At 48.1% G+C, this 27609-nt stretch overlaps 1 protein-coding gene across 2 annotated transcripts in view; it reads right to left on the bottom strand.

Moving 5' to 3' along the window:
* The window catches only part of MDC1 (mediator of DNA damage checkpoint 1), a 174678-nt gene that overhangs the window by 73071 nt on the left and 73998 nt on the right, over positions 1-27609 (bottom strand). For both annotated transcript variants that reach the window (XM_086920828.1, XM_086920829.1), the window contains exons 4-8: positions 25548-25632; positions 21978-23026; positions 19044-19130; positions 17377-17451; positions 16667-16711 (exon numbers count right to left, since the gene is read on the bottom strand). In XM_086920828.1, coding sequence (XP_086776954.1) covers positions 16667-16711; positions 17377-17451; positions 19044-19130; positions 21978-23026; positions 25548-25632 — 1341 coding nt within the window. The remainder of the gene's footprint in view (positions 1-16666; positions 16712-17376; positions 17452-19043; positions 19131-21977; positions 23027-25547; positions 25633-27609) is intronic.

Below are 27609 nucleotides of genomic sequence, written 5' to 3'. Positions count from 1 at the left end.
CACCCCCTCGCAAGAACTCTGCGACTCACTCGCCTCGTTCTTCCACAGCAAGATCGCCGACATACACAACAGCTTCGGCGCACAGACCACACACCCAACTACCGAACTGACGCCCCCCCACCACCACCCTCCGGGCCTGGACCCCGGTCAGCACCGAAGACACCACCCACACGATGAACACCATCCACTCCGGATCACCAACCAACCCATGCCCCCACCACATCTTCAACAAGGCCGCCTCCGTCATCGCACCCCAACTCAGAGACGTCATCAACTGCTCCTTCAACACCGCCACCTTCCCGGAGAGCTGGAAGCATGCCAAACTCAGTGCCCTCCTGAAGAAACCATCAGCAGACCCCACCGACCTCAAGAACTACCTCCCCATCTCGCTCCTCCCCCTTCCTGCCAAAGTCATCGAGAAAACCGTCAACAGACAGCTTGCCGCCTTCCTCGAGACAAACGGATCCCTCGACCACTCGCAGTCCGGCTTCCGAGCCAACCACAGCACCGAGACCGCCCTCATCGCAGCCACTGACGACATCCGAGCCCTGCTCGACAACGGGGAAACAGCTGCCCTCATCCTCCTGGACCTCTCCGCAGCGTTCGACACGGTCTGCCACCGCACCCTAGTACAACGCCTCAGCAACATCGGAATCCAAGAAAAGGCTCTGGAGTGGATCATCTCGTTCCTTGCCGGAAGAACCCAGAGAGTCCGCCTCCCCCCAAAGTCATCTGCGGCGTACCGCAAGGATCATCACTCAGCCCAACCCTCTTCAACATCTACATGAGCCCCCTCGCGGCCATCGCATGCCAACACAACCTCAACATCATCTCCTATGCCGACGATACCCAGCTGATCCTCTCCCTCACCAACGACCCAGCCACCGCCAGAACCAACCTACACGAAGGGATGAAAGACGTAGCCGAGTGGAAGACGAACAGCCGCCTGAAACTGAACTCAGACAAGACGGAAGTAGGAGGCAGCTCATCAGTCACATCAATCGAGTAGGCCCGAGTAGGTTCTTCTGACAGAAACAGACTGAGGTGCTGAGTGGATTCGTCTGGTTGGCCTGCTTCCACAGATTGTTTCTGTATCTCCTGACTTTCCAGGAGAGAGGCACTATCTGCACAGAAAGTGACCGGCTTCACCATGGAAGGGGCGGGACCCTTAATGGGGTCCACTGCTGACACGCCTTGGTTAGTGTGGGAATTGCCTCTGGTCATGGCCCTATGTTGTATTGGGGACTGCTCCCCTTGCGGAGCCTCGCAGATAAGCAGGGGTTGGATAGGGCTAGAAGTGCAGTCTTCAGTAGGCTGATTATGGGCAGCTTGAAGGCCCAAATAAAGAGAGACATAGGCAGAAGCACAAAGGAAAGAGAGACACGGGCTGAAGCACAAGGGAAAGAGACACAAGCTGAAGCACAAGGGAAAGAGACACGGGCTGAAGCACAAGGGAAAGAGAGACACGGGCTGAAGCACAAGGGAATAGAGACAGGCTGAAGCACAAGAAAAAGGGATACAGGCTGAAACACAAGGTAAAGATACACAGGCTGTAGCACAAGGGAAAGAAAGACATGGGCTAAAGCACAGGGGAAAGAGAGACAAGGGCTGAAGCACAAGGACAATATTAGAGGCAGGATGAAACACAAGTAAAAGGGATACAGGCTGGAACACAAGGGAAAGAGATACACAGGCTATAGCACAAGGGAAAGAGAGACACGGGCTGAAGCACAAGGGAAAGAGAGACACGGGCTGAAGCACAAGGGAAAGAGCGACAGGCTGAAGCACAAGGACTATATTAGAGACAGGATGAAACACAAGTAAAAGGGATACAGGCTGAAACACAAGGGAAAGAGATACACAGGCTATAGCACAAGGGAAAGAGACACGGGCTGAAGCACAAGGGAAAGAGACACGGGCTGAAGCACAAGGGAAAGAGACACGGGCTGAAGCACAAGGGAAAGAGAGACACGGGCTGAAGCACAAGGGAAGTAGAGACAGGCTGAAGCACAAGGACTATATTAGAGACAGGATGAAACACAAGAAAAAGGGATACAGGCTGAAACACAAGGTAAAGATACACAGGCTGTAGCACAAGGGAAAGAAAGACATGGGCTAAAGCACAGGGGAAAGAGACAAGGGCTGAAGCACAAGGACAATATTAGAGACAGGATGAAACACAAGTAAAAGGGATACAGGCTGGAACACAAGGGAAAGAGATACACAGGCTAATGCACAAGGGAAAGAGACACGGGCTAAAGCACAAGGGAAAGAGACACGGGCTGAAGCACAAGGGAAAGAGACACGGGCTGAAGCACAAGGGAAAGAGACACGGGCTGAAGCACAAGGGAAAGAGACACGGGCTGAAGCACAAGGGAAAGAGACACGGGCTGAAGCACAAGGGAAAGAGAGACACGGGCTGAAGCACAAGGGAAATAGAGACAGGCTGAAGCACAAGGACTATATTAGAGACAGGATGAAACACAAGAAAAAGGGATACAGGCTGAAACACAAGGTAAAGATACACAGGCTGTAGCACAAGGGAAAGAAAGACATGGGCTAAAGCACAGGGGAAAGAGACAAGGGCTGAAGCACAAGGACAATATTAGAGACAGGATGAAACACAAGTAAAAGGGATACAGGCTGGAACACAAGGGAAAGAGATACACAGGCTAATGCACAAGGGAAAGAGACATGGGCTAAAGCACAAGGGAAAGAGAAACACGGGCTGAAGCACAAGGGAAAGAGCGACAGGCTGAAGCACAAGGACTATATTAGAGACAGGATGAACCACAAGTAAAAGGGATACATGCTGAAACACAAGGGAAAGAGACACAGGCTGAAGCACAAGGGAAAGAGAGACACTGGCTGAAGCACAGGGGAAAGAGAGACAAGGGCTGAAGCACAAGGACAATATTAGAGACCGGATGAAGCACAAGAAAAGGGGATGCAGCCTGAAACACAAAGGAAGGAGGCTTAATTACAAGAGCAAGGGGGAGAAACAGCAGACATGAACACAAAAGGAAGACCCTGAACCTCATTGTGGAACACTGGGGAAAACTGAGCGTCCAAGAGGAGAGGAAATGAGCCATAGGCAGGGGCACTAGCGGAACAGAGAGAGACACAAGTGGTTAATGTAAGGGGTTGGGGGGGCGGATCACACCTGTGGACTGCAGGCCACCGCCAGTACGCACTATGCTACAGATGAAGGGGCAGCATAAGATCACAGAACAGAGGTGCACCAAAGAGAGCTGGGGAAGAACTAGCTTCCTGGTGCAAAGAACATAGTGTAGGGACACATTATGGTACAAGGAAACATAGCTGATTATTGAAAACAAGGGAAAACATGGACTTCTAATTTACGGGGAGATTTAGAGGGAAGGAAAATGCTACTTATCAGTATGCATCAGTTCTTGGCATGTAGGGCTGCAGAACCACACACTATTGCATAGATCACCATCTGGTTGTGGGCTTGGATGATTACACTTTGTTGTTGTCTTGGAAGAGTCTTTGTCTTTGGATGACTCCTCCTGAGGATCGTAGTTGCGCATGGGCATCGACTCCATCTTCAGATTGTTTTCGCCATTGGGCAAATGATGGAGTTGTATGAGTACAGAGAAGGATGTCCATGTGCTGTGTATCTAATTAAGATATTACTGGAACAGATATAGGCAGCTGCATGTGTGGTTCTGCAGTCCTACATGCCAAGAACAGATGCATACTGGTAAGTAGCATTTTCCGTTCGAGGCATATGGGCTGCAGACCACACACTATTGCATCGATTGCACAGTAGTTTTCTCTCTTAGCGGCGACCATCCTTATCTGTTGCAGTAGTTTAAAATAATGTTTTGAGTACAGCCTGGCCCACACTAGATTGTTGTTTTGCCTGCACATCTACACATTAGTGTTTTGTAAATGCGTGTGGTGTAGACCATGTAGCTGCTTTACAGATATCATCTAATGGCATATTTCCTAGGAATGCCATAGATGCCCCTAATTTACGGGTAGAATGAGCCCTAGGGGGAATGGATAGAGTGTGTTTTGCTTTTTGGTAACAGACTTGAATGCACTTTACAATCCACCTTGCAATGCCTGATTTTGAAATAGGATTGCCTTTGTGTGGAGGAGAAAAGGACACAAACAGTTGTTTTGTTTTTCGAAACGGTTTTGTCCTATCAATGTAGTAGAGGAGCACTCTCTTTACATCTAATGTGTGAAGAGCTCTTTTCCGCAACTATCGGTGGTTGGGAAAAGAATACTGGCAACTCAATAGATTGGTTGAGGTGGAACGGTAATATGACTTTTGGCAGGAATTTTGGATTTGTTTTAAGAACCACTGTGTTGTGATGGAGTTGTATAAATGGTTCTTGAATTGTTAATGCGTGAATCTCACTTACTCTTCTGAGTGAGGCAATAGCAACTAAAAAAGCAACTTTCCATGTAAGGAACTGTAACTCACCCTTATGTAATGGTTCAAATGGAGGACCCATAAGTCTAGTGAGAACAATATTTAAATTCCATACCGGAGAGAGTGATATTCTGGGAGGAATGATTCGTTTTAGGCCTTCCATAAACGCTTTGATGGCAGGTACTCTAAACAATGACAAATGTTGTCTGTTTTGAAGATAGGCTGCTATAGCAGCAAGATGTAACCTGATTGAGGAGTACGCCAAATTACATCTTTGTAAATGGAGCAGGTAGCATATGATGTTTTGCATGGAAACATCTAATGGGTTATTGTTGTTATTTGTGCAATACACAACAAACCTTTTCCACTTAGCTGCATAACATGCTCTAGTGGTGGGGCGTCTCGCTTCTTTTATGACATTCATACAATCAGGCGGAAGATTGAGGTATCCGAATTCTAAGACCTCAGGAGCCAAATCGCTAGATTGAGCTGCATTGGGTCTGGATGCATGATCTCTCCATGGTTCTGTGTCAGTGGATGTGGACAGAGTGTCACTTTTTGATGTGTTACTACTGAGAGCTCTAGTAGTGTGGTGTACCACGGTTGTCTTGCCCACGTTGGTGCTATGAGAATCAATGTGAGGGAATGTTGCTGTAGCTTGCGTACCACTAAACGAATTAGTGGGAGAGGTAGAAAAGTGTACGCACATTTGTTTGACCAACTCATACATACCGCAATGCCTTTGGACAATGGGTGTGGGTATTTGGCGGCAACGTTTGGGCATTTGGAGTTGCGGTGTGTGGTGAACAGATCTATCTCTGGCTGTTCCCACTTGTGCAAGAATGGTTGAAGAACTTGATGAAGTTCCCACTCGTGTATCTGTTGTCTTTGTCGACTTCACAGATCTGCAACTTGATTGTAAACTCCTGGTAGATGTTCTGCTAACAGAAAGATTTTTTGAGGAATGGCCCACCTCCATATACTCTGCACCAGCTGGGAGAGTGTGTTCCTCCTTGTTTTTGGATGTAGTACATGGCCGTCATATTGTCTGTATGGACCAGTACCGCTTTGCTTGATAGGTAATGTTGAAACTATTTTAGAGCTAGAAAAATCGCTTATATTTATGCATAAGAGCTTACATACTTTGTATCCTTGTTGGATTGAGGTATGCAATTGCTTTGGAGGTATCTATGGTGGCACCTAGATACTGTTGAGACAGGGATGGTTTGAGGTGTGATTTCTCATTTACTGTGAATCCTAGCTTGTGAAACAGGCAGATGGTCTGATGCGTGTGCTGTACACATTAGTGGTATGACTTGCATTTTATTAATCAGTCATCTAGATATGGGAAGATATGAATGTTGTCCCTTCTCAAGTGTGCTGCTACTACTGCTAGACACTTTGTGAACACTTAAGGTGCTGTAGTTACTCCGAAAGGGAGTACTTTGAATTGGTAGTGTTGACCTTCTAGTACAAATCGTAGGTACTTTCTGTGAAATTTATGGATAGGAATGTGGAAGTAGGCGTCCTTGAGATCTAAGGTGGCAAGGAAGTCGCCTTGTTTTAATAACGGCAGAACTTGTTGTAGTGTGATCATATGAAGTGGTCGGATTGTATGTACAATTTTAGGGGCCTTAGATAGGTCTGAGGGACCCGTCCTTTTTGGGTATGAGAAAGTATAGGGAGTAAACTCCTATGTTTTGATGATGTTTTGGGACTGGTTCTATTGCATTCTTTTGCAGTAGAGATGTAACCTCTTGTCTTAGGAGTATGAGATGTTACTGTGACATGGGATGTTGTCTGGGTGGTATTGTTGGAGTGGAAGTGAGCTCCAGGCAATAACCAGACTGAATCACCTGTCTGTGGTGATGGAGTTCCAGACAGGTAGGAACTGTTGTAACCTCCCCCCAACAGGAGTGGAATGGTCTGGGGGATGGAAGGGAAATCACTGTTTGGGAGTAGAGGCATTGCAGTTGTTGTTGCCTCGACCTCTGCCCTTATTGTTGTTACCTCTATATCCTCCTCTGTAATACCCGCTACTGGGCGAGGTTTGGGTGGGCGCTTTATAAGAAGAGGAGGAGGTGTTGTCAGTTTGAAACCCCCTAGAGGCGCCTCTATATGAGGAGCGACGAAAGGACGCTCTATGGGTCTGAGTTTGTAAAGCACCCATGGATTTTGCTGTATCTGTATCTTTTTTCATTTTCTCTAGTGCATTATCAACTGCTGGACCAAAGAGATGTTGCTGGTCAAAGGGTTGATTTAAGATACTGGCCTGTACTTCTGGCTTGAACCCAGAGATGCGTAGCCATGCTTGTCTAGGCAACAGTACTCCTGTATTTATTGCTCTAGAGGCTGTGTCTGCAGTGTCTAATGCACAGCAGATTGCAAATGCTACTTACCAGTATGCATCTGTTCATGGCATGTAGGGCTGCTGACATTCATATCTGTGCATAGATCGCCGCCTAGTGTTGGGTCCGGATGATTGCACATTGTTGTCCTGGAAGAGTCTTCGAAGTATCACGAGATAGGTGGCTCCTCCCCTGGACTACAGTGCGCATGGGCATCGCCTCCATCCCCAGATTGTTTTTAGCCATTGGCAGAGATGGAGTGAAGTATGTGAGTGATGACCATGCTATGAGCATATACATATATGAAGACTGCAGCTGCTACAGGCGCCGGGGAGGAGGGTGGGCGATATGAATGTCAGCAGCCCTACATGCCATGAACAGATGCATACTGGTAAGTAGCATTTGCAGTTCGAGGCATGTGGGCTGCTGAATTCATATCTGTGCATAGAATACATAGCAGTCCCTCCATTAGCGGCGGACGCCCGTGCCAGCTGCAGCAGTCTGAAAAAGTGTTTTGAGAACAGCCTGACCAACAGCTGCCTGCTGTTTGGAGTGCACGTCTACACAGTAATGTTTAGTGAAAGTATGTGTGGTAGACCATGTGGCTGCCCTACAAATATCTTCTAAGGGAATGTTACCTAGGAAAGCCATAGAGGCCCCCAACTTCCTGGTGGAGTGGGCTCTTGGTGGAATAGTGAGAGTGCGTTTAGCCTTAGCGTAACAGATTTGAATGCATTTCACGATCCACCTAGCGATCCCAGCTTTGGAGATAGCGTTTCCCTTGTGGTGTGAGGCAAAAGCAGCGAAAAGCTGCTTGGTTTTGCGAAAATCTTTTGTCCTGTCCACGTAGTACATCAAGGCTCTTTTAACGTCAAGGGTGTGGAGCATTCGCTCCGCCAGCGTCTCTGGGTTTTGGAAAAACACCGGCAACTCAATTGTCTGGTTCATATGGAATTGAGATACAACCTTGGGTAAGAATTTAGGGTTAATGCGGAGCACAACCCTGTTGGCATGTACTTGGAAGAAAGGTTCTTGGATGGTGAGCGCCTGCAACTCGCTAACCCTCCGTAGCGATGTAATTGCTACTAAGAAAGCAACCTTCCAAGTCAGAAACTGAAGCTCACAAGAGTGCAGTGGCTCGGAGGGAGGACCCATCAGTCTTGTAAGAACCACATTGAGGTTCCATTCTGGAGCTGGTGGGGTCCTTGGTGGAATGACCCTTTTGAGTCCTTCCAGAAAAGCCTTGATAGCAGGGACCTTAAAAAGTGACAGGTGTTGCCTATTCTGGAGGTATGCTGCCATAGCGAATGCGGATGGAAGAGTACGCCAAATTGCATTGATACAGGTGGAACAGGTAACAAATGATGTTTTGAATGGAAGCATCTAGCGGGTCAATATCGTGGTTAACACAGTAAATGACAAACCTCTTCCATTTAGCCGCATAACAAGCTCTAGTAGTGGGCTTCCTTGCCTCCCGAATGATGTTCATGCAATCGGGAGGAAGATTGAGGTAGCCAAACTCTAGGACTTCAGGAGCCAGATCGCCAGGTTGAGCTGTTGCGGATCTGGGTGCTGAATGTCGCCATGGCTCTGCGTCAGAAGGCTGGGAGTGAGATGAAGCCTTTGATGCGGTACCACGGAGAGTTCCAGAAACGTGGTGTACCACGGTTGGCGAGCCCACGTTGGAGCAACCAGGATGAGAGTCATCGAGTGCTGCCTGAGCTTGCGTGCCACCAGCGGTATCAGAGGTGCTGGGGGAAAAGCGTACGCAAATCTGCCTGACCAGTTCATCCACATCGCATTGCCCTGTGATAGCGGGTGTGGGAACCTGGCGGCGAAGCTTTGGCATTTTGCGTTCTCCCTTGTGGCGAACAGGTCTATCTCTGGATGACCCCACCTTTGGAAGTACGGTTGGAGTACTGATGGATGTATCTCCCACTCGTGCATTTGATGGCTGTGCCTGCTGAGCAGGTCCGCCATTTGGTTGTCCTTGCCCGGGAGATGCTCTGCCATGAGGAAGATGTTCCTCTGAATGGCCCACTTCCACATGCTCTGAGCCAGATGAGACAGCTGCGGAGAGTGTGTGCCTCCCTGCTTCTGAATGTAGTACATGGCTGTCATGTTGTCCGTCCGGATCAACACGACCTGGTTGCACAGATGTACTTTGAACGCCTTCAAGGCCATGAAGATTGCCATCAGTTCCAACACATTGATGTGCATCTTCCTTTGCTGTAGTGTCCATAGTCCCTGCACTGTGTAGTGGAGTACATGCGCTCCCCATCCCTGGAGAGAAGCGTCCGTTGTCAGGATAATCTGTGGCACAGGCTCTTGGAATGGTCGGCCCTTGCAAAGGTTTTGTGGATTCCACCAATGCAGAGAGTTGTATGCCCGACCGCTCACCAACACTAGGTCTGTCAGTTGTCCATGAGCCTGAGTCCACTGACGTGCTAGGCACTCCTGAAGCGGACGCATATGTAGACTCGCGTGCGGGACAATGGAGATGCAGGAGGCCATCATGCCTATCAATTGCATGAACACTTTCGCCGGAAGCGAGTGTTGAGGTCTGAATCGTTGGATCAGCGTTTGGATACTGGCGATTCTCACTGAATTTGGCTGCGCAGTGGCTGCCAGAGTGTTTATTGTCGCGCCCAGATACTGTCGTACATGGGCGGGCTGGAGATGGGATTTCGGGTAGTTCAGAGAGAATCCCAGATCGTGCAGGAGATAAATGGTGCGGGACACGTGGTCGGCGCACTGCTGTTCTGTTTTTGCCTGAATGAGCCAGTCGTCCAGGTAAGGGTAGACGTGGACGTTCTGGCGTCGTAGATGCGCCGCCACAGTCGCCAGGCACTTTGTAAAGACCCTTGGCGCTGTGGTGACCCCGAACGGCAGAACCCTGAACTGGTAGTGCTGGTCTTGAATCGTGAATCTGAGATACTTCCTGTGGGAAGGATGCAGGGGGATATGAAAGTATGCATCTTTTAGATCCAACGTAGCCAGGAAGTCCCCCTGTTGAAGCAGAGGGAGCACCTGCTGCAACGTGAGCATATGGAAATGCTCCGAGAGAATGAACCAGTTGAGGGGCCTGAGGTCCAGGATGGGCCTGAGGGATCCGTCCTTTTTGGGGATTAGAAAATACAGAGAGTAAACCCATGTTCCCCTTTCTTGCAGTGGTACGAGCTCTATTGCCCCTTTTTGCAGCATGACCTGAACTTCCTGCTGCAACAAGTGCAAGTGCTCGCCGGACATAGGACGGCTTCTTGGAGGTATGTTCGGTGGAGTGGAAGTAAGTTCCAGACAGTAACCGTACTGGATAAGAGACTTGACCCACCTGTCCGTGGTGATGGATTTCCACGCGGGCAGGAACTGCTGGAGTCTCCCCCCGACCGGTGTTGTGTGGTCGGGGGGCAGTGACAAGACGTCACTGCTTGTTGGCGGTGGTGGACCTGGAGCTGTTGTTTCCACGTCCCCTGCCTTTGATGTTGTTGCCTCTGTAGCCACCTCTACCCTTGTTCGTGTATGAGGTTTGGGTATTACTTTTATAATACTGTGTGGACTGCGATGCCTGACCCCTTGAGGTGCCTCTGGTATTGGAGCGGCGAAAGGAACCACCCCGAAACTGCTGAGACTGGAGGGCCCCCATAGACTTAGCAGTGTCTGTCTTCATTTTTTCCAGTGTCGCATCCACCTCAGGGCCGAACAGGTGGTCAGGATTAACTGTTTGGTTCAGGATGGTTGTTTGTATATCCGGTTTGAAACCTGATATCCTAAGCCATGCATGTCTTCTCAGCAACACACTAGTGTTGATTGCCCTGGAGGCTGTGTCAGCCACGTCCAGCGCACATTTGATGGAAGCGTTTGTGATGAGCTTTCCTTCCTGAATTAACATTTCCCCTGCCTCCTTGTACTGGTCAGGCAAGTGTTGCAGCAGTGTTTCTAGGGTGTCATAATGAGCCCTATCGTAGCGTGCAAGTAGGGCCTGCGTGTTTGAGATTCGCCAAATATTAGCTGCCTGTGCAGCAATCCGTTTCCCTGACGCCTCAAATATTTTAGACTCTTTGTCTGGGGGAGGAGCGTCACCAGTGGTCTGCGAGTTCGCCCTCTTGCGTGCGTTGGATACCACCAACGAGTCCAGTGGCAAGTGTCCCTTGATGTATGTCGGATCCGAGGGCGCTGCCTTATATTTTTTGTCAATGCGAGGATTGATGACACGCGCCCGGGTGGGCTCTTTGAAGACCTCAGTCGCGTGCTTTAGCACTCCCTTGAGCATTGGCAATGTCTTGACTGACTTTTCAGCCACTGAGAAAGTGTCAAACAAAAAGTCCACATCCACAGGATCTGAGTGCAGCTCGACCTCGTGGTTAGCTGCAGCTCGCTCAATCAAGGCGTTGAAGGCTGCCGAGTCCTCCGTCGGTGAGGTCTTTGCAGCAAAGAGCTGCGGTTCCTGACCCGATTGCGGGTCGTCCGGGTCGCCTCCGGCAGACCAAGGCTCATGTCCCTCCTCCGGATCCGAGTACGCCGGATAGTTGTACTCGACCTCTTGATCGTCACCATCCCCTGCGTTGGAACGCGTTGGCGAATGTTCTAAAGCTTGTGGAGAGGCAGGCTCGATCGGGGCCGAAGTACCCGCAGAATCCTTCTTATTTTTGAGAGGAATACGAAAATGTTCCAACACCGGCTCCGTGGTGATTTTCCTTTTGAGGAGAGACAGTTTTCCGGTATTGGCGTCGATGATGACCTCTCGACGCTCTTCCTCTGCAAGCGGCTGGAGCCGAGGCTTCGACACCACCAGTGCCGCTTCGGGCATCGACACCTGCTTCGAGGGCACACCTGCCCCATGCTTCGGAGCGAAAGCCTTCGGCGTCGACTTCGGCGGCAGGGTGAAGCGGATAGGCGTTTGCGCCTTTGTGGGCTTTGTTGTGTGCTTCGGCACCACATCCCCTGGTTCAGGAACCACAGCGTCCTTCCGAATCCGTTGCAGGGACTCCGCGACCTTCTTCGTCAAGGCCGTGGAGGGCTTGACCGGCTCGAGCGATCTCCCCGAGTCGGGAGCCGGGTCGGCGAGAGGCATCGTCTTCGGAGCCGACACTTCACGGTCCTTGTCCCCGACGGGCGGAGCCGTGGAATCGCCTTGACGCTTCTTTGAAGCTTTCTTCAGGTCATCGACCTGGACCATCTTCGGCGCCGACGCGGCCGCGTCGGTCGACTTCGTCTTCGGCGTCGACCCCGAGGCCCTCGGGTCGGCCATCTTGGCACGGCTCTTCAGGTCGGCCATTTTGAATTTTTTGGAAGACGACGCCTCCAGAGCCTTCTGCACCAGTGCAGCTTTCACTTTCGGTTTCGAAACCGGAGGAGTGGATCCCAATGGCTTCACTTTCGTTTTTGTTAACGGGAGTGGCGCCTTAGAAATGTCCGTGACCGGGCCCGGAGGCGGGGCTGCTGGACTAGTAACGAGTTCTTGGGTAAGGCCCGAAGGCGATCCCTCGACCTGGGCCGCATGAAGGGGATTGACCCCTGAGTCAGTCTGGGGACGCTCTTCTTCCAAGCTGTCCCCCACGGTGGCAATTGCCCCATCGTCGTCCCCTACCTCGTCGCCGGCTTCGTCAAAGTCCTCGTCTCCCGCGTCATAGGCATCCCCCTCAGACGCTGGGCTGGAGTCCGAAACCCGCATGACATCGTCGTCTTCAACAGATTCTTCGAAGATGTCGTCCGGCGGGGGTGCCGAGGTTGCCGATAACTGGGCCTGGAGTCTAGCGGCCCGACGAATCTTAAGAGTCTTCTTGCACCGGAACTTCGAGCAGGCCATACACCTGGCCTCATCATGGTCCGGTGACAAACATTTGTTGCACACAGGGTGCACATCGAGGTGTGAATACTTGGAGGTGCACACCGGGCACCTTTTGAACGGAGTCCGTTCCATGTCTGGAACGTCGAGTAGGCCCCTCCGCGCCGAGAGCACGCGGATGGGTAGCAAGAGTTCGGAGCTGAGAACAGACAAAAACCCGAACGAAACGATACCGACGCCCAGCCTAAAGACCTTTTGGTCTCGAGTTAGAAAAGTTTTACAACTATCGATTCGACAGAGGGAACCGAAACACATCCGAACCCAATGGCGGAAAAAAACAATCTGGGGATGGAGGTGATGCCCATGCGCACTGTAGTCCAGGGGAGGAGCCACCTATCTCGTGATACTTCGAAGACTCTTCCAGGACAACAATGTGCAATCATCCGGACCCAACACTAGGCGGCGATCTATGCACAGATATGAATTCAGCAGCCCACATGCCTCGAACAGAGGTATTTGTGATAACCTTGCCTTCTTGTATTTAATCAGAAGCCCTGGTCTTATATTGCTCTGGCAAATGTTGCATGAGTGATTCTAACTCATCATAATGAGCTCGATCATATCTCGCTAACAGAGCTTGAGTGTTAGCAATTCTCCAGACATTGGCTGCTTGTGAGATGGTGCGTTTCCCTGAAGCACCTAAAAGCTTGGACTCTTTATCAGGGGGTGGAGCATCGCCTGTTGTCTGTGAGTTAGCTCTTTTCCTCGCATTTGATACCACTAGTGAGTCCAATGGCAGCTGACCTTTGATGTATGCTGTGTCAGTTGGAGCCGCTTTATACTTTTTTTCCAGTCTTGGATTAATTACCCTGGCTCTGACACATGTCTTCTATGGTCACTGCTGGGCCTACCAGAGCTCTGACCAATACTTGTCATCAAAAGCATGTTTGAAGGTACACAGACAATGTACAGCACAACAGAGGGATGTACTGCCAAATGTTCTACTCTGATAGAACAGCATCAAAGTTCACTAATAAGCTCATTATACACCACTAGAAAGTTTCATCTACTTCACACATCTAGTGCCTTAGAAACTGCTAGCACATGATCCAGATTAGGATGCCCAGCTCCTATCTGAAGCTCAATCTAACCAAGACGCAATTTCATTTATTTGCCAAGAACAAGTAACCGTACAGACCTGGCTTACTGGCATGAACCTTGATGGTTTCAGAGCTAAACTTTCACCGAATGCCAAGTCACTCAGACTCACATTAGACACCAACCTCACGGTGAAGGAATAGATCGCCAAAAAATCATAGACAGACTAGTGCCAGGTATCTATCTCTAAAGAAAGGGAAAACATTTTCTCTAGGGAGAGACGTCAGAACTGCTGTTCAGGCCCTGGTACTCTCCCAACTGGATGGTGGCAACATCATGCTCTATTGCCTACCAGACTTCACATTGGCACCCCTTAGGTGCATTCTACACATCGCAGCAGGTCTCATCCAGAAGACTGAAGAATTATGAACACAACACCATCATCCTCATGGATCTCTACTGGTTCCCCTTTGCTGCCCACACCATCTTCAAAACCAGCTGCATCATTTACAAAGCCATCCCGACGAGCAACCCCTCTTATTTTGCAAACATGCTCGGCACCTTTGGTGGTTCTCGGCAGACCCAAAGCCAGGACACCATCAGATTGCATACTATGCGTAAACAAGAGAAAGCAAAACGGTTGACCTTTTCTATTTAAGCACCCGGGATCTGGAACAACTTCTCTGTATCCACCAGGACGACTCAAAGAGGCTTCAATTTGGTAAAGCATTCAAGCTACGCCTCTTTAACACCTTCAGCGTGGCGCAGATTCCTGCGCTGTGCTGAACGTTCTAATGAGCCAACGGGCTCATGACGGAACGGTTCCGTCATGAGCACAGGCCAACCGACGCTCATGGCGGAACCGTTCCGTCAATAGCATCGAAGGGGTTAAAGAACACATAATCACAATGTATTAACGACCCACAAGCTAGCTACCTCTCCTATCTGTTGTTTTTGACCCTATACAGTGGTCCGGAGACATACAAGCCCAACGTACGATACTAGAAAAGCACATCAAAACATTGCCCGGCCTACAAGCAGGAGGGAACACAATGGCTTCATATTCTTTGCTAGACCAGACTTTGCCCATGCTACTGTAGAACGAAGGTTGAGAATGAGACAGCTATTTACTCCCTTCGAGCAAATTGGCGCAACAGTTTTTTTTACAAAACCCAGCTCGACTGAAAATAGTCTTTAAGGGAACAACTCGCAGCTTTACAAGTGAAATTCAGGCGGAGGCTAATTTGAAAGAAATCACAGAGACAGGAAAACGAAAAAACTGATAAACAGTAAGAACAGTTAAAGTCACCACTAGGGCGGGGGGGGGGGAAGGGTGGGGGAGAGGGGACTGCCAGGCAAACACCCAATGCTAGTACAGATATGAAGGTAGATCTGGTCAGGCAGGAATATCCATGCATATGGAAGTGTCACAGACAGACAACAAGAAAATGGCCAAAGAGCACTCAAAGGTAATGGGATAGACCACCAAAAACCAAAAGTATGACGGCATTAAAGATTGTATCAGTAAATATATGTGGGTTAAATGATATAAGAAAACGACAAAATGTATCTATAGGTTTACAATCAATGGGGGCCAATATAGTTTGTTTGCAGGAAACCCATATTGAGGCCTCACAAACACATCTGTTAAAATCTCTGGGGTATAAGCTGGTGTGCGCAACGTCCCAAGGGGCTCGGGTAAGGGGGGTGGCTATCCTGGCCAAGGGTCCAGGTCACATATTCATACGAAGTAAAACAGATAAAAGTGGGCGATGGGCAAATAGAGAGCGCCAAGATATGCAGGGGCAGAAAATGACGATCTGTGCCATCTATGGCAGCAATAGAGATGACCCCTCTATCTTTAATGAAATTTCTAATGAGCTTGCACACTGAAAAGAAAAAAAAACATATTTCAGAAGTTCAGATGAGAAGGAAAGAAAATGGCTGGCTTTTTTGCTTGTAGGTAATAAAGGACTTGTTGATATAATGGATGGCTACATCCTTCATTTTGTCAAATGCACCTGCAAAAGAATACAGAATGAGCCAAATTAGAGTACAATCCCATTATTGACTAGCTTTCACTATTCTGGCTTTTTGATGCCTTTTTGTTGTCAGCTATTCAGTGCCTCTTTAATAACGGCAGACATTGAAAAAAGGAACAGCTGAACGTTACCTAAATGTTTATCAAATCAGCACAACTGGGTTATAATGCTACAATGATGCTTTAACAGAAATTCAAAACATGCAGTATCAGGACAGTTACATGCACCCAAGTGCAATATGTGCCAACACCCTCCTGGAGTACACAAGAGGAGAGAGAAGACAGCTTCCTTCACTTCATGCAAACTGTTGTCGCAACTTTCATCTGCAGGGTTAACACCTCAACAAGAAACATCACATCTATGAACAATTCCTTTCTTTTAAGAAAAGGAACAGCATTTCCAAAAAGGAAACATTTAATTGATCAGATGCAAAAGTTGAACAGTTCAAGCAGGTTGAAGGTATGCAGTACTTCTTCCAATCCCTGAAAACAAGACCTCTAATGCTTAAGTTTAGAACAAAAGACTAAACCCTTAGCTTACAAGAGATTCTCTCTGAACATAAAGAGTATAGCCCGAATTAAAAGCGCCTTCTTTAATTCCTTGCAAGAAAGTGAGAGGGGTTTTCCAGTGCTAGTGCTTACACCAGGTTGTGGATGGTTGATGGGTCACTGGCTAAGCTGAAGACACTACAGAAATCTCCAATATGGGCATAGGAAAGGATGGGGATGGGGGTGTGGCTCTGTTGGTATAGAAAGGTGTCCAGTGTTCCCGCTCTCCAAACCGAACCTCGAAGAAATATTAAAGAAATCAAAGTCTGTCTTAACGCTTTAAATAAAGAGGCAGACTGGGAAGAGCACCAACAAAAATATCTGGATAGCGTGAAATGAAAAGCCGGATGAGCAGAAAAACGTGTAGCAACAGAAAAGGATCTCCACAAATGCAGCTACCAGGCACGTTAAATGTTTTCCCGTTGGACAAGACTTACCTGGCTTAGGCAAAGCACTACCTCCTGGGCTGGGCACTGATGGCTCTATGGAAAAGAGACAGAAAGGTCAGGCAGAGAGCACAGGCCACAACAGACATTCAGTACCACTTTAGAATTTCTAGTAGCGATGGCTTTCCCAGCTGGGAGGAAATCTTTTTACCAAACCAATTTCCAAAGCCCTTTCCTCCAATCCACTGTCATCTCCGCTCATGTCTGTTTCAACCCCCATTCCTAAACTGGTCCATGACACGCATCATGGGCTCCTGGGTCGTTCAGCTAATGATGAACCCTTGTGCTCAGCAGAGCCCAGCCCTCCTGCTATCATTTCAGACAGTTACTGAGATCCACACCAACTCCATCCCTCTGTAAAAGTTGCTGGCCAGGGTGTCATCAGATCACTTTCCCTCCAATAGTACACAGAGAGATTGCTCAGCACCACATCCTATCTAGTTTATTTCTTTCTTTTTTCTAAATGTAATAATTTTCAACATGTTTGAATGCATAGTACAAGGCATTAATTTCTAACGTCATTGCTAGATGAACCTCTGACCTGCTTGCTTCTGGTTATTTAGGAAGGTTTGCCTAAATGTGTCCCTCCAAACCTTTACAAACCATGGTTCTCAAAAGGTATTTAATCAGTAAGCTCACTGCCTGGCAGGCTGGTAACCCTGATCCGAGCAGCGCACTAGCAAGGGTGCACCTGAACTTACTTTTAAAGGCCGCTGGCTTCACCGAGGGAGACTTGAATACAAAGGCCTGTGTGGCTTCCGCCTCGACATCGTTCTCTGCCATCAGCAAGAAAGAGAAGAAGTGAGAAGAGTGGTTAAAACACACGTATCAGTGTTCAAAGTTGTAGAACTGAGGCTAATTAGCACAGTTTGCAATTCACCGTTCTAACAGACCAGATGCTAAAAGGAGCCATCTGAAACAGCAGATTTCATTGCTACACATGTAGAAGAAGGGAGAAATTACAAATGCCCTTAGTTTGGCAACCCCGGCCTGGGCATCCAACAACCATGCGCATCCACCATCACAACCCATGAGCGGCCACCCTTGAGCAAGCACCACCACTCCTGACTGAGCATCCATCATCCATAAGCACCCACCACTACCCATAAGCACCCACCACCACCCAGGAGCTCCCACCACCACCCAGGAGCACCCATCACCACCCAGGAGCACCTACCACCACCACCACCCAGGAACACCACCACCCAGGAACACCACCACCCAGGAGCACCCACCACCACCACCACCCAGGAGCACCCACCACCACCACCACCCAGCAGCACCCAACACCACCACCCAGGAGCACCCAACACCACCACCCAGGAGCACCTACCACCACCACCCAGGAGCACCCACACCCACCACCACCACCACCACCACCCAGGAGCACCCAACACCACCACCCAGGAGCACCCACCACCACCCAGGAGCACCCACCACCACCACCACCCAGGAGCACCCACCACCACCCAGGAGCACCCAACACCACCCAGGAGCACCCAACACCACCACCACCACCACCACTACCCAGGAGCACCAAGACCACCACCACCACCCAGGAGCACCCAACAATACCACCCAGGAGCACCCAACAATACCACCCAGGAGCATCCAACAATACCACCCAGGAGCACCCAACAATACCACCCAGGAGCACCCACCACCACCCAGGAGCACCCACCACCACCACCCAAGAGCACCCACCACCACCGCCACCCAGGAGCACCTGCCCTAGCCACCCGTGAGCGCCCACCACTACCACCCGTGAGCGCCCACCACTACCACCCGTGAACACCCGCCACGACCACCCGTGAACAGCCGCCACGACCACCCGTGAACACTCGCCACAGCCACCCGTGAGCACCTGCCCTAGCCACCCGTGAGCACCTGCCCTAGCCACCCGTGAACAGCCGCCACTTCCACCCGTGAACAGCCGCCACTTCCACCCGTGAACAGCCGCCACTTCCACCCGTGAACAGCCGCCACTTCCACCCGTGAACAGCCGCCACTTCCACCCGTGAACAGCCACCACTTCCACCCGTGAACAGCCACCACTTCCACCCGTGAACAGCCACCACTTCCACCCGTGAACAGCCACCACTTCCACCCGTGAACAGCCACCACTTCCACCCGTGAACAGCCACCACTTCCACCCGTGAACAGCCACCACTTCCACCCGTGAACAGCCACCACTTCCACCCGTGAACAGCCACCACTTCCACCCGTGAACAGCCACCACTTCCAGATCGTGAACACAAGCCACTAACACTCGCGAGCACACGCCACTAGCACCCGAGAGCACCCAAAATGATTGGCAGACATAAAACTGTCAAAAGGCATGATTGTGGTAGCATAAGGTCAGACCTACCTGCAGAAAAAGGTTCATCCTCGGCCTCACCTGCTGCAGCATCCAGGTAACACTGTGTGGCCTCCAAGGCCAAGGTGCTGGGGCTATCTGGAAGAGAGGATGGCATTAAGAGGCCTGATGAACGTCAGAAATCCAATGCATCAGTGTAGAAAGATGAGCAGACACCCGACACCCGTTTTAGCAAGCTGTCTATACATTGGAAGTACAAAACCGAAGCATAATAAAGTAAAACAGATCAGAAATAAAGCTCCTTCCAAGTTGAGATCTGTCTCCGACGAGACTTTTTAAGGCCAAAACAAAAATCAATGAAAAGCTCAGATGTTACAGAATAACCAAGAACAGAGCAGGGGTGAACGTCTGACACCTGTGGCAGGTTTCTGGCTGTTGACGGGCCACACTTTAACGGTTTTCATCTGTGCACTTACAGTGGACCGATTAACTTTCTGCTCTGTAGAACAGTGGTTCTCAACCGTTTGGGGATCTCTAATCAATCCTTACTGGAACTTGAAGACCCCCCCTCCCCCCTTCTGAATAATTATTGGAATCCGGTCCTCTCCCAAACTCAATCATGGCGGCTAGCCGAAGTCCCCAGCCTAGGTACTGTTGACCATTTGACCCACAAAACAATACACAAAAAATACAGACAAAAACATTCAAACAAATACACAAATAATGACACATTTTATTTAATTCGGAAACACATATAAATAAAAAAACAACAATATTCTAAAGTTTCATTTTAACATGAATGTTGTAGCTTTTCTGAATTTAATGTAGGCCTCTCATCGTCCATACTATATACAGTTTGATGCACCTGCACTGCTCCCACGGATCAATCAGAGGACACAAATTTAACTTTTAGTCTGCAATTTCAGATTCCTTCACATTTACAGTACATTTTAAAATTCCCAATTGTATATTTTGTTTCTTTAATTATATACACTTTATATTCTCTTAATATTATTTACGTAGTCGCGGACCCACTGAGGAGGCTTCGCGTGCCCCAGGGATCCCTGAACCACAAATTGGGAACCACTGCTGTAGAATGTCCCACTGTATGTCTGGTCCCAGCTGTAAATAGTTCCTGAGCTTGTAACTAGCCATCCTTATAGGTCTCTTTTCTGCGTTCCATCGCTTCCTTGTAGTACCAATTTTAGTATTCCTGGTCCTGCTGCACCCAGAGGTTTTTCACAGTGTGCTGGGTGCTCCTTGCACGTTTCTACCTCCATAGTAACCGGAGGCCAATCATTTTCACTTTACGCTACTATTCCAGTGTTTTCTCAATCTGCACCTAGCAAACCGTTTCCTCTTAACTCGCAATTTGTTTTGCATATCTTGCTTAAAGAGCAGCATTCTGGAAAACACTTCATTCAAAACTTGCTTCATCCGAATGTCACAAGTTGTCAGTCTACAAATATCTTATCTTGTTTTTTCTTCCTGCGTAGCATCATCAATCAGCTTTAAAAGACTCAAAGCATTTGACTTCCCAGAGACCCTTGTTTCCAACCTCCTAGCTTGGTCGTGTTCATAGCCTCTGGTGGCGTGTTGCCACTATACCAGGAGGTCCTGTGCCAATCCATATTATTATCTGCTCATTTGTGCACTACTCGATTCTTAGTCCATCCTTATTCAACTGTCCAGCCTCAAGTGCTTTTCAATCGGCTTGTGAGGTCCTGTCCTGTGATACCTGGAAACAACCTGTGCACCTGGTCCTTTAACAGGGAGTGGGTTAGCTACACAGGAGCCTGACAGTGAGAAAGGTCTACTGACAGCCAGAAGACTGCCCTTTGTATTATGTAAGTTGTTTGAAACAGGCATCATTTTCATACACTTCAGCTGTAAAACAATTCTGTTTACAGTGCTATGAGATCACCAAGCCGCATATCCCCATCTATGATCGCATAGGAGCACGTAGAAGGCGGTAGCTGAGAAGTAGCATGGGCCCACATAGCTAGGCTGCACAGGATTGAAGAACATGCAAAGCTGCATACTGATTCATGGATACTGACAGTAGAACCCTCCACAATTATGCATCACTTTACTTATGCTCCTGACTCTCCTCTCTCTACAGTAATACCCCATTGTAGGAAGCTGACTCCACTTACATAGTATACCAAAAAGAGGCACTGTGAAAAGAGTCTAGTCATCCCCTTATGAGTGAACAGGGGCTTGCTCTAGCAATCCCAAAGTGCTCTGCTAGGCGGTAGTGTTTACAAGCAGCTTAAGGCTTATCAGAGGGGATTGATAGACATGTGTTACAGACACAGAGTCAATAAATGATGCACACAACCCAAGAAGGAGAACCACACCAATTTATAAAAAATAAATAACACGTATCTTTATATATGTTTAGGCACCAGAATCATTACGACCAGGTAAGTATGTTTCGAGCTTTCGCCTCTAACGAGGCCCTTTCATTCTTTGGTCGCTTTCTGGTCTCCAGCTCTTTGGGTGGTGGATAGTTCATTCTTCATGCCCACCCACAGGTTAATCCAGTAATACCACGTGCTGCTGCTGGATAGACACCTGCCCACTGAAAGCGGCTAACCCATGTCCTTTTGGCCACTCTACACAACAGAGGAGGGGTGAGAGTGTCTACTATGTGAACCAGGGCAGGATTGGACTGTGGTCATATCTGACCGTGCTTCCTTCCTGTGCACCAGCCCACCCTGCCAGTACTCCCGGTCCACCATTGCAGTGCACGATTCAATACAGGGAAAATATTTACCATGATTAGCAACAGATACAGGGTTTCCAGCTCGATTCTCAGATGTTCAGGTAAGAGCGCCCGACGGACTAGGTAGCCATGGGGAAAGAATTATGGAAAACATTGTCGGGGTAAAGACCACATAAAACAGCAGAGAATGTGTAACACTGTTAAAAAGATCAGAGGACAGAACACAAAATTACTTTTGTAACTTTTTCTGAAATTACCTTCTGCTTCGGGGTCGCTCTCATCCTTCTCTGTCTGCTCAGTAGGTTCATCTACATCTGTATCTTCATCATCCTCACCCTGGGGTAGCTCGGATTCCGGAACATCACTGGTCCTCGTCTTGCCAATGACACCTTTTTTCTTAATCTGAGATTTACTCTTTGTGTCTACCATCTCTTCAACATCGGTGTCGCTGTCCTGCGCATTGGGTTGATGGGCTGTGGCTTCGCCTGGAGTCAAGGACTCCTCTTCCACATCGGTGTCGCTGTCCTGTGCAGGATGATGGCTGGTACTCTCAGCCTTCCTGGAAGACGTCTCGTCCTCTTCTGTATCAGTGTTGTCATCCTGTTTGGCTGTAGTACTACACCTCACCTCCTCTTCTGTGTCAGTGTTGTCATTGTGTTTGGCTGCAGCACTACTGCCCCCAAGAAGCACAACACCAGGAGGGCCATCTGTATCCTCTTCCGCATCTGTATCACTGCCCAGGTCAAAGACAGGCATTGCAGCTTTCGCTGTGGTGTCCCCATCCTCTTCCACGTCAGTGTCACTGTCCATGTGGAACTCAGCAGCCGTCTGATTGCATACAGCTGCTGCTCCATTGCCCAGATTCTCGTTCTTTTCCTTGGATGTAAGGTTATCCCCACTAGTACCTTCGTTTGGCTCCTCCTCCACATCGGTGTCACTGTCTACATGGAGTTGAGCTGCAGTTTTCTGTCCACCATTACTTGCATTGGCTTTCATTTCTTCCTCTTCATCTACATCAGTATCGCTGTCTGAGTGATAATGTGACGACCTCTGCTCTAAGGCCCCACCACTATGTCTGCCTGCCACTCCGCCTTTGTCCACATTCAAGCCTTCCACTCGCACACTGGGATGCACCTTCACCCCACTCGGACTGGGCCCGTCTGTCATGGATGGTAGGGTGGCATTACGACAGGGCTTCATGGTACTATCGGGCTTCACCAGGCTCTCGTCAGCTTCAGTGTCACTGTTGTACTGCAGATGCATGGACGGGGCACTGGCTGCAGAGGTTTCTGCGCACTCATCATCACTGAGAAGCAGAAGCAATACAAAAAAAAGTGTCAGGTAGACATGTAGAGATCCAAAGACTTCTTTAAGCGAGAACAAGCAGTTCAAAAGCAGCAATGTGAGAAAAAGAAATAGACAAAAGGAAATAAACATAGTGAAGGACAGCAGCAATACAGAGGCAGAGATAAAGGAACAGTGGACAAAGGATAAAAGATTGCAGAACAGATTCTGTTTCCAGGAAGGCATTCACAGACAGGTGGAAAAGATAGTCTATGACAACCTAGACTCCATATTAAGAGATGCTTTCACCTTACCAGGATTAGATGCAAGCCACTTACCAATGTAGAACGAAAATAGGGTTTTAGGCACATCCAATGAGAATAGTGCAGGCAAATCTTAGGTCATGACCGTAGGAGAGGTTTACGAATAACCTTTCTTCAAAGCATTGGTCAGCAGCAGTTGCCAAGTTAACATAACAAACAAATACTAAATTTCCTGTGAAGAGGGAAATACACCGTAATAGTCCACCTATCAGTCCATTCTACACTCCATTAACTCTTGTGCAGATCCTCCTCCTCTTACTTCGCAGCTCAGTGCAATGTTAAGCGACCCTCTCTCTTTTTAGCTCAAGCCCAGAAGACAGAAAATGCGCTTTCTGTTGCAGAGCATATTGTGGCTTGCCAAAATCAAGAGGCTTGGAGCCTGCCCTTTGCGTTCCATTAGTTAGCCTTCATTGTCAATCTCATTTGCCGGCTTCTCATTTGTTTGCGTCCTAGCTTTTTAATCGTGTGTTTGGCCCTCCCAATGAGCATTGCCTGTTTACAATGTCTGGGACTGGCACTGCTGCTTCCATTGCTTGCTTTTCCAGCACTTCTTTCTTCTTTAGTGTGAAGCGCTGCATTGGAGTGCATGTTTCAAGTAGCCTTCCACCTACGCTTCATACTACTCTTCCTGAATACGTCAGTAGGCATCTAGATCCCAGCCCAAAGCCATGAACGCCTTCATGGAGAATTAGAATGGGGCTCTGAGAGATGCCTTTTCCTTATTTTTGATGATAGCCATTGTCAGCTCAAGTGAGACGCCAGCTAGCCTATCTGATTGTAGTGACTCCCACTTTAAAAACCCCATGCTCACCCTCTTGTGCCACTACTTATTTGCATACCCGGATTCGACTCACCACTGACACAACTCCCTTCCTGTAGACCCATCCGCTTTGTCCTGCTTACCGCTTTGTCACGCTGTCCTTTTTTCCTCTACATTTACCCTTTCCTTTAAAACAAATTCTTAAAAGAAGTTTTGTCAACCTGTTTTCATTAAGTTGACTTGCTTTATTTTAGAAATGTGGCTAAATAATAGATTATTGTTCCCAGAAGAATGTTTTCTCCAGATGGAGTGATATTTGCGGGTGCCAGTAGAACATAGTCCAATTCTCGTTCAATTTCGTACCCAGGTTAAAAAAAAAAAAAAAGAGCAATTTTGTACTGTTCGATGCATCAAAGCTTAGGAGGAAATGACAGCAGAGCCGAGACCATCAGGGGAGCGCGGTCTCTTGTTCAGAGGCAGGCTCTTCTCCATCCATCACTAGGTGGCTGGGCGATGCAAGAGACTGGAAATCATGTCTTGAGTTGAGGAGCACACTTGAGGGGCTATGGCGCACACATCTTTTTCTTTAAGAGGACACCTGGAAGACATTATGGCTGCTGACTGGTCTTCGCAATTGGTCTTTACTAAATGTAGCGTTAAGCTGATAGCCAGGGTGGAATCCAGGGTTGTGAGCAAGCTTTAAACAAGCAGAATCCTCACTTCTGGTGCAATATACGTATAATACAAAACACCCTAACTTGCTGGAACGGAAAGTTCCAGCTCTATTACGGACACAGAGTCGAGGATTATCCCGACAGATGATGAATATTCCAGTTAATAAATTTCACCCTGTAGGAGCTTTCTTCATGGAGGAAGTATATTTTGAGTTATTTTGATATCAGGAGTTTGATGTTATCACCAATCTCCATAGTTTGGAGATGAAGGGACGTAGTACTGTAATGGTAAATGAAATAGAGAAATAGTGTCTACCTTGCTTTTACATAGGTGGGGAACAGAAGCGAGTAAATGGAATTAGTGCACAACAAAGGTACTTTGCACAAAGAAAGAGGAAGAATGTTAGATGTCACAAAGATGTATGGACTGTTGAGTGTTCTCATTGGTGGATTGTTTTTGTTATTTTCCCCTTATTCAAGGGAAATGTACTTTCTGTTTGGTTTGATACATTAACTTGGTAACTGATGCTAAGTAATAAAGTGAAGAAAGGTAATGAGTAATGCACGCCTCGGAATCCTTATCAAAAGCTAGTTAGTTTTACATTCTTCATGTGCTCTGTACTGATCTTTCAGATAATAATGGTTCAGGGAAGAGTTAGGAGGTGTTGAATGAGGGGCGAACACAGAGGCTTTCTGTTACTAGAAATTTTTGATAGTACAACGAATGGCACGTTAACTTGACCCCTCACTGAAGAAGGGGTCTAATGTGAAGTGGATGCCACTTACCTTTCGGGAATCACTGTGGCAGCATTGGGAGACTCAAGAGCTACAGACGTGCAAAGATCTCCGCATTCTCGAGACGATGTGGATTCTGCAATGGAGTGAAATGGGAGGGAGAGAAGGAAGGAGAGACAGACGGAAAACAATCAAGCAACAACTTACAGATGAGGGGGAAACGGCCTGGTTGTAAATGGACGCATATGTCTGGAATTGAAACATCAAATTACCAGCCACAACACAAGATGAAAGGAAAATATTACTTACCATGAAAGCATCTTACTTACCATATAAGCATATGTTTGATGTGTGTGGTGCTGTAGATTCACATTCTCTACATACTTCTGCGATCTACTGTTAAGCTCGGATGTTTGCATGTTGTTTTTCTTGTAAGAAGATATTCAAGTTACCAAAGGTGCTGCAATGACTCCTCTAATGGACTAATCACATGGGCTCCAACTCAATCTTAGACTGTTTTTTACACAGTGGGTGAGAATATAGAGTGTGAAGTGAGCATAGCACAGTGCACTATGCGTATTGAGAGGTGAATTGGAAATAGAAGAGATCTGTACTTAACACAAGCTCTGGGGAAGAAGTTGGGGGCATGTGAATCTGCAGCACAACATTGTATGAACAGATGCCTGCAAGGCAACGTTTTCTGTGTGTAGCATGTGTGTGTGTAGATACACATGCTCTGTGGTGGCTTGAGTGTGGCTGATGCAGATGTCTGGAACAAAGTCCTCATGACTGTGTGGCCAATCAGAGCCTTTGGTTTGATAAGCAAGGATGTTCATACAGTAGGGTTTGGTAAATGCATGTGGGGTTGACAAGGTTGCAGCTTTGCAGATGTCAACAAGCGGGATTATTCCCAAGAGAGCCACGGTAGCTCCTTTCTTGCGAGTTGAATGTGTCCAAGTAGGAATTTCTTATCTTAGTGGTACCTGGTTTGGATGCACTGGACTTTCCGTCTTGCTATACCTGCTTTAGAAATGGAGTGTCTCTTGTGATGGTCTGCAAAAGGTACAAAGAGCTGTAAAGACCTTCAAAGGGGCTTAGTCCAATCAATGTAATATAAAAGAGCTTTTTGACATCTAACATTTAGAGGTTTTTCCACAACTAAATCTGGCTGTGGAAAGACTGGGGCCTCTATGGTATGGCTACGGTGGAAGAGTGACAAAACCCTAGGACTGGTTATCTGAAAACCCCTGTCTATGTGAATATAAATGAAGGGTTCTTGCAGGGTGACTGCTTGTAGTTTACTAATGCATCTGAGGGAAGTAAGGGCCACCAGGAAGGCCACTTTCCAGTAGTGGCACTGTATAGGGCATGTGTGAAAAGGCTCAAATGCAGGCCCCACGAGCCTAGTGAGGACTAAATTACCACACAGGTTGGAAGGAGGCACAATGGGAGGTAGGATTCTCCAAAGACCCTCCACAAAAGTTTTGATTACTAGAATCCTAAATAATGGTAGATGTTCCCTGTTTTGCATGTAGGCTGCAAAGACAGCTTAGTATAGGTGTATTGAGGTGTGGGTGAGGTATGACTTCTGCAGATGTAAAAGATAGCTGACAATGTCCTGACATAGGACTTTCATGGCTCTTTGGAGATGCAATAGTCTTCAAAGCTTCTCCACTTTGTGGTATAGTGGGTCTGCACACTTCCTGTAGATTGGTCAGGAATTTCTGGGGGAATTTCTATCTAAATAGCCGAACTCCAATACCTCAGCTGCCAGATTTCTAGGTTGAGCTGTCCGGAATCTGGCCTTGTCTCAATGTGAGAAGGTACGGTCTGAGGGGGAGCTTCTCATCTCCATGAGCACTGAGTACAAGGGAGGCCTGGCCTGGGTGGTATGAGGAAAAGCGTAGGCAAGGATTCCTGGCAAGTCGACCCATAGAGCATTGCCCACGGACAATGGGTACGGATATCTAGAGCCAAAGTTAGGGCATTTTACATTTCCACTGGTTGTCGAATAGGTCTATTTGTGTGGGTTCCCCAATGCTGGAAACACTTGTGTAGGACTTGTAGGCAGAGTTCCAACTTGTGGACTGTGATGCTTCCGGTTACAGCAGGT

Source organism: Lissotriton vulgaris, chromosome 5 (assembly GCF_964263255.1).
Source record: "Lissotriton vulgaris chromosome 5, aLisVul1.2, whole genome shotgun sequence".
Lineage (NCBI taxonomy): Eukaryota > Metazoa > Chordata > Amphibia > Caudata > Salamandridae > Lissotriton > Lissotriton vulgaris.
The sequence above is the reverse complement of the archived record's forward strand: the minus strand, read 5'-3'. Positions and strand labels throughout refer to the sequence as shown.